Source organism: Melospiza melodia, chromosome 1, assembly GCF_035770615.1.
Source record: "Melospiza melodia melodia isolate bMelMel2 chromosome 1, bMelMel2.pri, whole genome shotgun sequence".
Lineage (NCBI taxonomy): Eukaryota > Metazoa > Chordata > Aves > Passeriformes > Passerellidae > Melospiza > Melospiza melodia.
In genome coordinates this window covers 30,249,511-30,261,861 of record NC_086194.1, presented here as the reverse complement: position 1 = coordinate 30,261,861, position 12,351 = coordinate 30,249,511, and the positions used below count along the sequence as shown (strand labels likewise).

Sequence of the window (12,351 nt, the reverse complement as noted above, 5' to 3'; positions counted from 1 at the left end):
AGACACACACACAGAAACAAATCTCCATGTCATATCTACATTTCTTTAAATTACTTTATTGAAATGATCCAGACATTGATTTTTGGCTCTCAGTCTAGACATAAGCCAAATGGACATTTGCAGGGTTTTTCCACTTATTCCTTTCACTGTTTGGCAGTGAAAGCCAATGCTCAGCACTATAAACTCCAAGAGTAGTTCTCTGCTTGGTACCATGTGCTGCTTGAATGTGCACTGAGATCCAGACTCAGTCCACACCAAATACAATTGTTAGGAGCCAAAAGTATCTCCCATTCATTAAAATATATCTTCTGCAAGGTTTTCCCATATTGTTTACTGTAAATTTGGGCATTTGTGGTGGTGCATCTCCCCCCTCCAGGCCACAGTATGACCTCTCTTTGTGATCTCCTAATTAATTTTGTATTGATTTGAAGAGGCACATTGATCACGTGTAAAAGTCTTTGGCAGAATTGCCAATAGATGTTGCAGACTGGTGCTGAATTGCAGCTGTCACAGGAGCTGTGATCTCATCCCTTGCTCACACAGAACCTAAGGCAGAGTAGGGCAGAGTAAGAACTTCATCAGCCACCTCATTTGTGCAGCATTCTGTAAAGAAAAATTTAAAAGTCAGTCTCACTTTTCATAAATAAGCTACACATATGAATACTTACCTAGATCTGCTGCTGCATGACTCAGACAAAAGCAGCAGCTTGAGATTCCAAATGCCAGTTATTCTGCAACATCTTTCTTTCTCTAGAAATCTGTCTTTGCACATACTTTATTGCTGCCTTATTCTTCCTTACGTTTAGATAATTATTACATTTCCTAATTTTGACTTAGACTTAACTGTGTATACACAGTTAACCCATAGCTGTATCTCCAAAACTGATCTGTAGAGTGGGGGAGAAAAATGGAAAGACTTTCCACCACCACTAAGCTGGCTGAGCTCAATGAGTGGGAGCACACTGGTTCAATGAGGGCTGCAGAAGCATGTGCTCTACAGATTGAATTGAATATTTGGCTGGTAACTGCTGCTGCACAGGTCACTGGTTTGACTGCCAGGCAGCACAGACTGTGCCTGGGATGGAGCTCTGGCTTCACATTCCACTCGTGTGTGGATGCTGAGCAGAAGAAATCAAGGACAGGGAGCTGATCTGACCCACTTAGCAGGCAGGGACTGAATAGGAATACTGAAGGCATCCAGCTTGGTTTTACAAATTATTACAGTCATTTTCTTTCAGCATTGAACGTCAACAACATCTTTTTCACCAGGGCTGCCAATCTCTCTAGTAAGATTGACAAAGGCTAAAATTCTGAGCTTCAAATATAGAGATGAATTGCTGAACATGACCCTGCTAAAGGGAACTCTCAGGTAGCTCAGCACTAATTTCAGTCTATGTGATTGACTGTCTACTGCTTTATCCCATACAATAATAAACCTGTGCCATGAAAAACACAATACCTCAGATCTTAACACAATATCTCAAAAATATTTCCATAATTTTGGAAAAATTCAATATTTCTAAGAACAGTAACCATACAGTCCATATAAACAAATACACAGGAGAAGAAGACACAAAAGAGGATTGCTTCTGATTCCCCTGCAAAAGCTATTCAAGGAGGAGGGAAAAGGTGATCCAGCTCATTCCTTCTTTCTGCAAAAGTGATGAATAAAGGACTTTGCTTGTATTCATGAAGTTCAGTAAAATTATATCAAGCGTCATCTCCAAAAAAACAGATATTTTAAAACTACAACTCCCAGGAGCAATAATCATGCGGTTTAAACCATAGTTTTTAAATAAATAATTTTTATTTCCCTTTCAAAAAAAAAAAGAGAATGTTTTATTTGTTAATTACACTTCTCTACACAAAGTAACCCTTATGTCTTCCTATTAGGTTCATTCCTATCTTCAAGCACCAGTGAACTCTGCCATTCTTTGGGAACAAAAGCACCTCCAGTTCCAGCTTTCATTGGTGGTTTCTTTTTTCACTGGACAAAAGCCAGACTCAAACTGTTGGAGGGGGTGTTAGCAGACACACACAAGCCACTATTTATTTCCAGTCCTCATACAAGACACCTGATACAAGCTAAGATGAAGAGAAATGCAAGGATTCAGGGTATAAGCATGGGAACTTGCAAGAGAGAAAGTTGGAGGCAAGGCAGAAAAGCAAGGGGGAGGGTGGAAACACATCATTTTGGTTTTCAGCTCAGAGGTTCCTCTCATTTTTTCCCAGGTGAATGTGCTGTTGCTGCTACACAGAGACCTGGGCAGCTCAGGTGTTCTGTGCTTAAAAAGCTGATTTTTAACTAACAAATTCCAGGAAAAGGACCTTCAATCAGGAGAACTGGTCGCTGTGGTGAGCAAGTATTTCTCATTCTTAACTCTCCTTTAGTAAAGCAGCGAGGTTTTGTTCACAAATGCCTTACAAGCCTAGGTATACAAAAAGACAAGTGATAGATGCATAGAGATTAGCTAGCAAATGTTTGTTCTGGCAGGGAATTGAAGGCAATCTATGTGGTGTTGGCTGTCCTCTTTTTACCTGAAACAATTAAATAACATTGGAATATGCAGCATCAAAAATATGGAATATTAAATTTAAACTGCCTCCAGTTGCAGTTCCAAAGCCCTCTTAATTTTCAATAGGAAATCAATTATTAAGCTTCAGATGATTTTACCTGTGATTTAAAGAGATTAACACTTTGATTTTTTTTTTTATTAATACATTGTGGAAGACTACTTCTTACTACAAAATTACAATTTATTTTTTCCTAGCTTTTGCATATTTTAATGTAATTTTTTTTCTCCAGTCACCCGAATAGAATGAATTTCTCTAATTGAGATTGCCAGTTACTAGAAATGGAGTGTTAATTTGTTCACAAGAAATTTAACTGCTAACAGTGATTCTGTGATGTGGAGAGATCCATTAAAATAGTACTTTTCATGCCTCTCAGTCCTAAAATGTATGAAGCATTTTCTTTTGCCATTGCTCAGGGCTGCAATTCCATACTAACATCAATTTTAAATGCAAGTTATAGATTTTCTTTATCAGTACAGGCACAAATGTCTTGGGGGATATTTTTTTTTTCTTTTTTGCAAAGCAGGGGTGGAGGGTCATAGTTATTATTATTCATTTGGTTTGGGTATTTTTTATTCAAGTCAAAGTAATTTCTCAGTGGGGCGTCCTGGCAGCTCCTAAAGCTCAGCCTCTGAAAAGTGGAATCTCCAGTGAGATGACTGAGAGGTATCCTGACCTACAAGCATTCCATTTTTTAACTCAGTTGAAACCATCTGATATCCACCTGAGTATCAGATCTTTAATGCCTAGAAGTGATTGTACTGAAGAAAGTAAACTTATCAATTAAAAACAATTTGGCTTTGTAATGCTTTTTCTCAACTCTTGCTTTTGTTCTCTGACTTTTATCAAGGTAAGAAGTTACTGAATTTCTTATAATGATCCAGGAAGAGAATACTCAACCAGCCAGAAACGCAGATGAATTGTTTTATTCAGAAGGAGTTGAGCTGAATTTCAGTGTAAAATATGAAACAAAGAATGGGAATTTTTTTAAGTGGAGACTTAAAAAATTACCACAATTTCAAAGTTTTGGAAGGATTTGACAATTTATGAATATTGTACTTGTGGCAAATTCTTACCAATCTTCCTACTTAATTAAGAAGGATATTATGAGACATATTTTGACAAAAAAGCTCCAATCTAAAAAGAAATAAAAATCCCATGCTGTTACGTATCACTGAAATTTAAAAACCTGGAGCAGTATCTTGAAATTGCTGTGATCCAGTACTACAACATTGTACTAGTTCATGAGAATCACATGAGAACAGTACCCTGCAGCCTCATTTTGCTGCTGAAAGTAGCATTGCACAGCAAAATTAAGCACTTCCAGTTTGCATTTTCCTCACAAAGGCAAGCATTTCTAGAAAAAAAGAAGTGTCTCTGAAGTACAGATTGTTAGGATGCCACTAACATATTGATCTACACTGCACCAAGTGATAAATCCATGTGACTAAAGCTGTTTTTTGTTTCCCAGTTTCCTTGCATTGGAAGGGAAATAATGCTCCATTCTACACTGGCCTTGTCCCTCCTGCTAATTGCAGTCACTTCCAACCTTGCCATGGCAATTAAAAAGGAAAAACGAGCACCTCAGACCCTGTCAAGAGGTATTGTATGTTCACTGAATGTAGTTATCTCCTTATCTCACCTTATAGACCAGCAAATATATTTATTGTGAATGTGCATTTATAGAATCTGTATCTATATATACATTCCATAAATGTACAAACATATTTATTTATAAAACATACATAGAATGCACATATACACTTACTGAGGTGTGTTTTCTTTAGTGTTAAGTGATGCTCTAAATAATATATGTTCTCATTCCAGATCATTTGACTCCATCAGTTTATTAAGCATACGACTGAGGACCTCATGTAACTTGTAAATTTTAGATAACTCCTAGTGATCTAACAGAAGTAAATAACCTGAGTCTCTCAAATCAAGATTACATGGAGGACTATCAGTGAAAAAATATTCTTTGACAGACCAATTGAAATATATGTTCTTATTGTAACCTACCATAACATCAGTTGCTATGGAACAAATTTTCTACAGACTCATTTTTGTACACAGAACAGTTTGAACCATTGGTGGGGTTTCCTGCATGACTTTTTTTTTTTTTTGCTTTTCATTAGATATCCACTGCAAAGCATGACTGTCTGTAATTCACTTATGGTTCATTATTTTCAACCTGTATGTTAAATAAAGACTCTGTTTTAATTTATTCATATCTAATCAATCCTTAGAAATCCAAGCAGAAAAATAGCTTAGCAAGCTCTTTTCCCCTTCCCCATCTTTCTCCTCCTTTTGGGACTATTCAACAAAACTTTTGGGACTATTCAGCAAAAAAAATCTTCATCTCTCTTCCTAACCTCTTTTGCAGGCCATGTAATGACTGGATCCTACAGGATCTGAGTTTTCCCTATCCTGGCAAAGTTGCACATCTCTCAGACATTCCATCTGAGCCTAATTGCTCAGAGATCATTTAACAAAATCATGCACCACCTGGACTAGCCTAAGAGAAATTTCAAAGCACTGTTAGCAAGCAGTGTCCCTGGGGAAAGTTTATTATCAGTCTGGGCTATGTTGCTTAGTTTGCCTAGATCAGGATTTATTTTTTCCAGTAAGCCTAAATGGACAAAAAAGATAACAAAATCTTTTGCATTCTGTCAGATTTGGAAAAAAACAAAACAAACCAAAACAAAACAGAAAAAAACCCAGCAAACAAATTACAAAGTAGTCACAGAAAACAGATCTAACTTTTCTATTTCAGGTCTATTGGGATGCCTTGAGCACTTTCCCTGTAATTTTCACGGTCCAAGGGAAAATGCTTGAACATGCTGCAAAATGCCCCCAGATTGCTGACTCCAGTGTGCAGTTCCCTGCCACAGGAGCTGCCAGCAGCCAGGGTTGGGAAGGCACTGGTCAGCATGCCAGAGTCCCACCATCATCAGACAGACCTGTGCGCTGAAACAGGACATGGTCTAGAAGCACCACAAGCAATTGTCCTGTGAGAAATCCAACAGCAAAATCTGGGCTGGGCAAAGCACTGTCCAGACAGCACAGAAGAAACAGAGCTTTAACCTGGTCCTGGTCCAGAAACTGTTCTACAATTCCCATGAGAGTTGTAGAACAATTGTCATGAATGGAGCCACACTGCCTGGTATACAGGGATCTACTATGCAAGGGCTGGCATCCTTGGGAGATGAAGGCATAAAACCAAGTGGACAACTTGATTTTTGAGATCTGGATGTCCCCAGCTATGGATGAGCTATGGAGCTCATGTTTGTTAGGATTTTGTTTCAGTGGAGATTTTTATTTAACAGCCATTCATTTACTGAATTCTTAATTAAATGAAGGGCTTGCAACTTCAGGAATTAAAGTTACTTTGGAGTTAAGTGTATATTCCAAGACTGTTCTAATTATATTCATATTAAAGCTGATCTTATTTTAGCTGTCATATTTTATTTTTCTCTCATTATATGCCAGGTTCTTTGCAAGTCCCAGGGTCTACGTGAAATACTGGGCAGACAATATGAAGATAGAAAGGACTAGGAGGCTGATTTAGGGACCTCTTAGCATTTAGAAAGATAACTTAAAGTCTGTCAAAGGACTTGAAGTGGATATGCAACCAGATGATATTTTTGAGGGAGGTTGGGTTGTTTGGTTGAGGTTTTTTAACCTTTTAGTGTGTCTGTCAGGAGATGTGAAATTAACATATCCACAATGTTAGAGAACTGTCAACTAAAAACCCCAAATCTTATTTACATACAAAAGTTAATACACAAAAACAAAAAAGAAATAAGAGAAAGAAAGGTATGTTATGAGTTACTTGCTTGGCCAGCAGCTAGACCTTTTGTTTTATTTCTAGGGTGGGGAGATGAAATTACATGGGTACAGACTTATGAAGAAGGACTCTATCAAGCAAAGAAAAGGTAAGAGATTAAAAAGTAGCATGAAGACAAAGTTGTTACTTGGTCTTGCCAGAACACACAATAATGAGACAGAGCAAAGGAACACCATGAGAGCTGATCTGCAGACCACCCAGTTAAATAAAACAGACTCTGTCTATAAACAAAAGGACTTCTAGGACTCATGACTCTGAAGTAACATCATGGGCCATTAATGTAATGCTGTCATTTCTTTGCCACAAAAGAGATGTTGTCATTTAAATTATCAATCATAAATAGATACCATTTTTTTTTAACTACATCTCTTGTGTTTTAATATCATGTACTTCTGATTACTTCCTTGAAATCTGTTACATTTACTCTTGCATGTTGATCTACTGCCTTTGATGTTTCCCCCAACACTTTCTTAGTTGGAATATGTTCATGATGTATTTTCTCACCATCTTGATAGAAATGGAAGTTCTGAGCTGTCTTCTCTGAGACTCAGCTGCAAAAATATTTGAGAATTCATAACAATACTTATTTAAATATCTTTTACAGTTCATTGTAGATCATAATAGTGTAGCATGAGCTATTGCTCAATTGAAGGCAAATAATTTATAAAACAAAAGACAATTAATTTCATGTACCCTGTGTGAAAATGGTTAGAAATTAACAACTCCTGATATTGAAAGCAGACCCAGCATTAATAATCAACCTGCTGAACAGTAAATATAGTTTAAAAAATATGGGAGGAAAGGCATAGAATTTGTTTATGTTTTGACATCCAAAATATAAAATTTTAACACTTTATCAAACTATTTACAGAAGATAAGTAATATGCTATATATCTGTAATATGCTATATATCTGTTCAAGAAACCTTAAAACACAAGAAAATTTTCATGGAAAGTATTTGATGATAAACCCAATCTTATAAAATCTATTTTATTCTAATTCATGTACATAATTTTTATTTTCTTAACCCTGGAGAAATTCTTACCTAAGCAACTTTAAATACCCATTTAATCTGATTATTTACTACCTGGAAATGAAATTATGGTGGATCTGTTATTTCTTTCTTCTAGAATCTCTTACTATAGACAGAATTTAGACATTTAGACATAGAAACTCTGTTTCTCTATTTCTGTCTTTTATGCAGTGCCTATGGTCTTTTCCCTTGCTCAGAAATTTCTGTAATATTTTACAGAATGCTTATATGGTTTTACTGTGGGTTAACATAAGATTAAATGCAATTTGCCTTTTTCAGTCAGCTAGTAAAATCATCCATCTGAATACATGTCAAATGACCTAACTACATCTTTTATTATTATTAATAAAGTAACAAGCCACTGATGGTAATTCATCATTTGGAAGACTGTCAATACTGCCAAGGTAATTTTGATTTTTTGTGTGTTAAAATCTTGTGAATATTTTTATAAGAAACTGAACCTATCTATATATTTACATTGCACTTACTGAAAATTATTCAGAAAAACAGGTAAATGAAAAGTGAAAAATTTATTACCATTGTTTACAAAAACTCCACTATGAAACTACAGAATAACGAACGTGAAAAATTCTCACTGCTGCTGTACTGCTATCCCAAATGCAGCATTCATTTTAAATTAAGAAGCACAGATTGGCTACTGACTCATTGAACAGTTTTAATATTGTTTAGCTCTCCTGAAATGGTAACTAAAGAAGGAAGCAAGGACAGAGCTGCTGAAATTGATCTAACAAGAATTTTCTGAGAATAATGCACTTTTGTCAAGCCAAGACATGGTGTCCCTTGAGACAACAGGCTTCATAAATAACAGAAGAGAGCTTCCATTTTCATAGCCAGAGGTTGCAGTGCCACAGGCCAAAAAGCCCCCAAAAGCAGAGATAGAGGCCTGAAGTGCCTCCTCAGGAATGTGAATCAGCAGAGACAGGAACAATGTGGCCCAGTCTCTGGCCAGTGTGGTGCCCAAGCACAGATGGAGAGGCAGCGTTTGAGATGGATTTCAAAGTGATCCTGTCTTTTCTAGCACTGAAGAAAGCTTTCGCAGAAAACGAAGAAATACAGGAAATGGCCCAAAATAACTTCATTATGCTGAATCTCATGGTATGAAGGGTTTGGGGCGATTTGACTGGTATCGTTTCATGGTCTGTGTTTTCTCTTTCTTTGCCTTGTTTTACATGTCATTTTAGATAATTTATCTGACATTTTAGTTATTTAAGTAGAGGCAATTGTGCATGTGTATTCACACATGAGTAGTACCTATCTGGTTTTGTCTTCTGGTACAAGGTTATTCACAGGTGATACTATTTCAGCAAAATTTACTGAAACATTTTAACAACTAGCCTTAATTTTTATACCAGCATGAAACCACAGATAAAAACCTGTCACCTGATGGACAGTACGTGCCTCGAATCATGTTTGTAGGTATGTAAAATATTTACGTATCATTGAAGTTGTTATATCTGAATTATACCACTGTTGTCCTGTGGGGACATCAAAGTAATTCATTTTGCCAAAAGAAAATCTCTCTGCCTCTGTTGTATACTTTGACTATTGTAAACTTCCTCAGATTACAGATATATCCTGGAGGGTACTAATTTGGGCTTGAGAGCAGGACATTTAAAACTCTGTTATTATCTGAGCTTTTGCTCTCCATGCTTCTTTGTAGTGCTGGTACAAGACAAAGTTTAATGAAAAATTCAAATATCTGACTGATTGTAGATGGCTATAAAGTGGACATTACCACAGAATAAATCAATAGTCAGTGACATCTAAGGATTTATTCCATTTTAAAGCTGACTTCTGGAATGTACCAAATTAATTATGCCCCAGAGTGCCTGTTCCTTCTCACTCGCTGTACAGGGAGCCTGGAATGACTCCGTGATGGCATTCAGAGTTCAGCCCACACTCAGACAAAGAGCAGTGTAGTTTCAGCAACCAGTAAATTAATAATAAACTTGGAAGGGTAACTGAGAGAAGAGATGTTCACAACAACTTATTCCCACTCTGGGAACATTAGGAATCAGAAGATTTTCATTTTGAGTGCTCTAGGTAAGTCATGCTATCTATTGCCATAGAAAGGCATGACCCCCACTATGCGTGCATCCAATCAGATTAATCTCTTCTGTTGTAAACTCAGAACCTGTAAAACAGAATGTTTTTCTTTAAATATGAATGTGTAACCTAGCACTTAAAAATAGCTGTGTACTATGAAAATGAGCATTAGCTTTTGTCCAGGATTTCTCCAAGTAAAGAGCAGTTGTTTGGAGCAGAGCGTAACGGCCTCGTAATTGCTGCACCGATGAAATCTCAAACAGGGCTGCCAAAGTAATGCCACACCATCACCCTCAGCTGCTGTGGGAATGGGAGGCAGTGTTTAACCCAAACCCTTTTTCAGACCCATCTCTCACGGTAAGAGCTGATATTACAGGAAGATACTCCAACCGGCTGTACACGTACGAGCCGCAGGACATGATGTTCCGTAAGTATTTCCCTTTGTATTTCACGTTGTAAGCAGCCAGATCACCCCATCCTGATCACTTGTGCTTGAGAATCCATTAGGACCTCAAAGAATAAATTCCTTGTGAGAGCATTTGCAATAAATTATAATGGTCTAACCTGTTCTAGCAAAACAAACACACGCATTGTCCCATTGAATTTATTGGGGCTATTCAAGTAAGAAAAAGTGAAAGACCATGGGTGAGAACCTCCAGGATCAAGATCTGAGCAGTTTTATGGAGAATGGTGAAAGTCACTCAAAAGTATCTGACTGCACAATGTAAATAGCCAGTGGTGGGAGGGAACCAGCAAAGAAATGCAGGTGGTTGTGTCTGTACCCCTAAGAGCCATATATCAGAAAGGAATGTGATTTTTCAGGTTGAGCCAGTTCTTACTCTATGCCGTCTATTTGACACCAATGCAGTATCTCACCACAAATACACACTTCACATCTGATTACCAGCTTGCTGTTGAGAAATGGGGAGTCAAAAGGATTCTTGTCAAATCCCTTAAGTTAAACATTTTGATTAATGAAATTTTTTACTTTCTGTCTTAGTATCAATCTCTAAAATAAAATGTGTGACCATAAATCAATTTCATTGTGAATAATTTACTAAATCCAACTAGGTGGAGCTTTTTAATTGTACAAATATACTTCTAATACATTTTCACAGTTTTTATTTCTTTTCTTTCAGTAATAGAAAACATGAAGAAAGCACTACGCCTCATTCAGACAGAACTGTAACCAGTAACAGTGAAATGACCAGAACCTCCACGAGGTGAAGCTGCACCTCTCTGTCTCTACTTGCAAGCTGAACTTTTACCAAGCAGATTTGGTATATCAGATTTCATAAGAAATGTTTATGTGCAACTCGGAAAACAAAAATAGAAAGACTAAAGCACCCATTTGGAAAACGTGAGGAGAAATATATTAAACACTTTGCAATTAATTATCTAAATAACTGAAAATTATGTTTTTAAGTGCAGGAAATTCAAGCTGTATTTTACCAATCCAGTTATGACTCAGTTAGGTGAGCTATGACTTCTGAAGAGGAGTTATAAACAATCTTTTTGATGTCTGTTTGCAATTTATTACATGAGTTAATATCTGCATCTTGCCTCCCCATTTTAACTTTTATTGCAAGAAGCTTATTAATTGTTAGTGTACCCCTGCTTTATACAGTCATTTTTCATTGAAGGAAAGGAAACTTTGCTGTCAAATCAGACTTGAAAGCTCATACTATAAATTTTGGAATAGCTTACATAGGGGGAAAAAACACCAAAACAAACCCACAAAAACAAACCAATAAATAAACAAAACCACCCCACAACAACTGAGTTCTGGACTTATCTATCCTTTGTATAACCTTTAATTTTTGTTGTGGTAGCTGAAAATGGAAGGGACTGAGCACACAGTCTCAGTGAGGTGATAATAATCAAAAGGCAGCTACATGTTCTGCTGCAATAAAGATACAATGAAGCAAGAGAGATGGAAGGAGATAGACCCAGAAATCCAAACCTGAGGCTAAGTGATGTTTGTAAATTCTGGCATGAGAAAAATGAGGAGGTCTATCCTAGCTCTTGGCATTTAAATGTCATTTCAATAATGGGAAGCTCATCCCAGGCCATTCCCTCTTTTTCTACAGCATTCCATCATAAAGTTGGCAGCTTACTGAGGGAATCTGGACATACAAAATCTTGGAAAAATTTTCACAGGATTACTCTACGCAAGGGTGGACACCTGTTTTGAGTTAAAAGATGAAGTCAGTTGAAATGGTTTACTATCCCAGCAATGTGGGGTTTTGTTAGAGCAAAATAGTCAGCAATCCACCTGCAGCAGGAGCATGTATGTTATGTTATGCTACATATAAAGCACCTGTGTCACTTTTTTATGCCACCTGTGTTTGCTTGATGCTGCCTCTGTACATATAATAGCTGCGAGAAAGATCTCTGCATGAAAGCTTTGCTAATTCACAATACCTAGTATTAATATGTCATGAGTGAGTTATATGGCACATATCCACGTGTTCATAACTATGTAAAATTTGAATATAAGCATATATTCTAACAGAGTGGAGATAAATGGCCTCTACATGAAGGAAAAAAAAATTATTTCAGTAATTAGAAATGTATTGTCTTTACCATCAGCATGATCTTTTTAACCTATGGGAAAAATGCTAGAAGTAAAATTAAACTGCAAATCTCATTCCTTTAATTTGTGCTGAGCTCTACTCATTTATATCTTTATCTGCTCCAGATTTGGCAAGATCTCCCTGTCTGCGGTCATACCCTCTTTTGAGCATGCCAGAAATATTCTGGAGGAAGGAATGCAAACTAGCTACCAGAGGGTAGCCACAGCAGCCATTTGTCTTCCTTTTCTCCAGCC

The 12,351-nt window shown here is 36.9% G+C and overlaps 1 protein-coding gene across 1 annotated transcript; it reads left to right on the top strand.

Moving 5' to 3' along the window:
* The first annotated feature begins 2,233 nt into the window (after positions 1-2,233).
* AGR3 (anterior gradient 3, protein disulphide isomerase family member) lies at positions 2,234-12,123 on the top strand. The gene is made up of 8 exons (XM_063152527.1): positions 2,234-2,355; positions 4,046-4,175; positions 6,446-6,509; positions 7,806-7,858; positions 8,494-8,570; positions 8,828-8,891; positions 9,865-9,948; positions 10,661-12,123. The coding sequence occupies exons 2-8, from the start codon at positions 4,070-4,072 to the stop codon at positions 10,708-10,710; spliced, it is 498 nt and encodes a 165-aa protein (XP_063008597.1). The 5' UTR covers positions 2,234-2,355; positions 4,046-4,069; the 3' UTR covers positions 10,711-12,123.
* Positions 12,124-12,351: the final 228 nt, after the last annotated feature.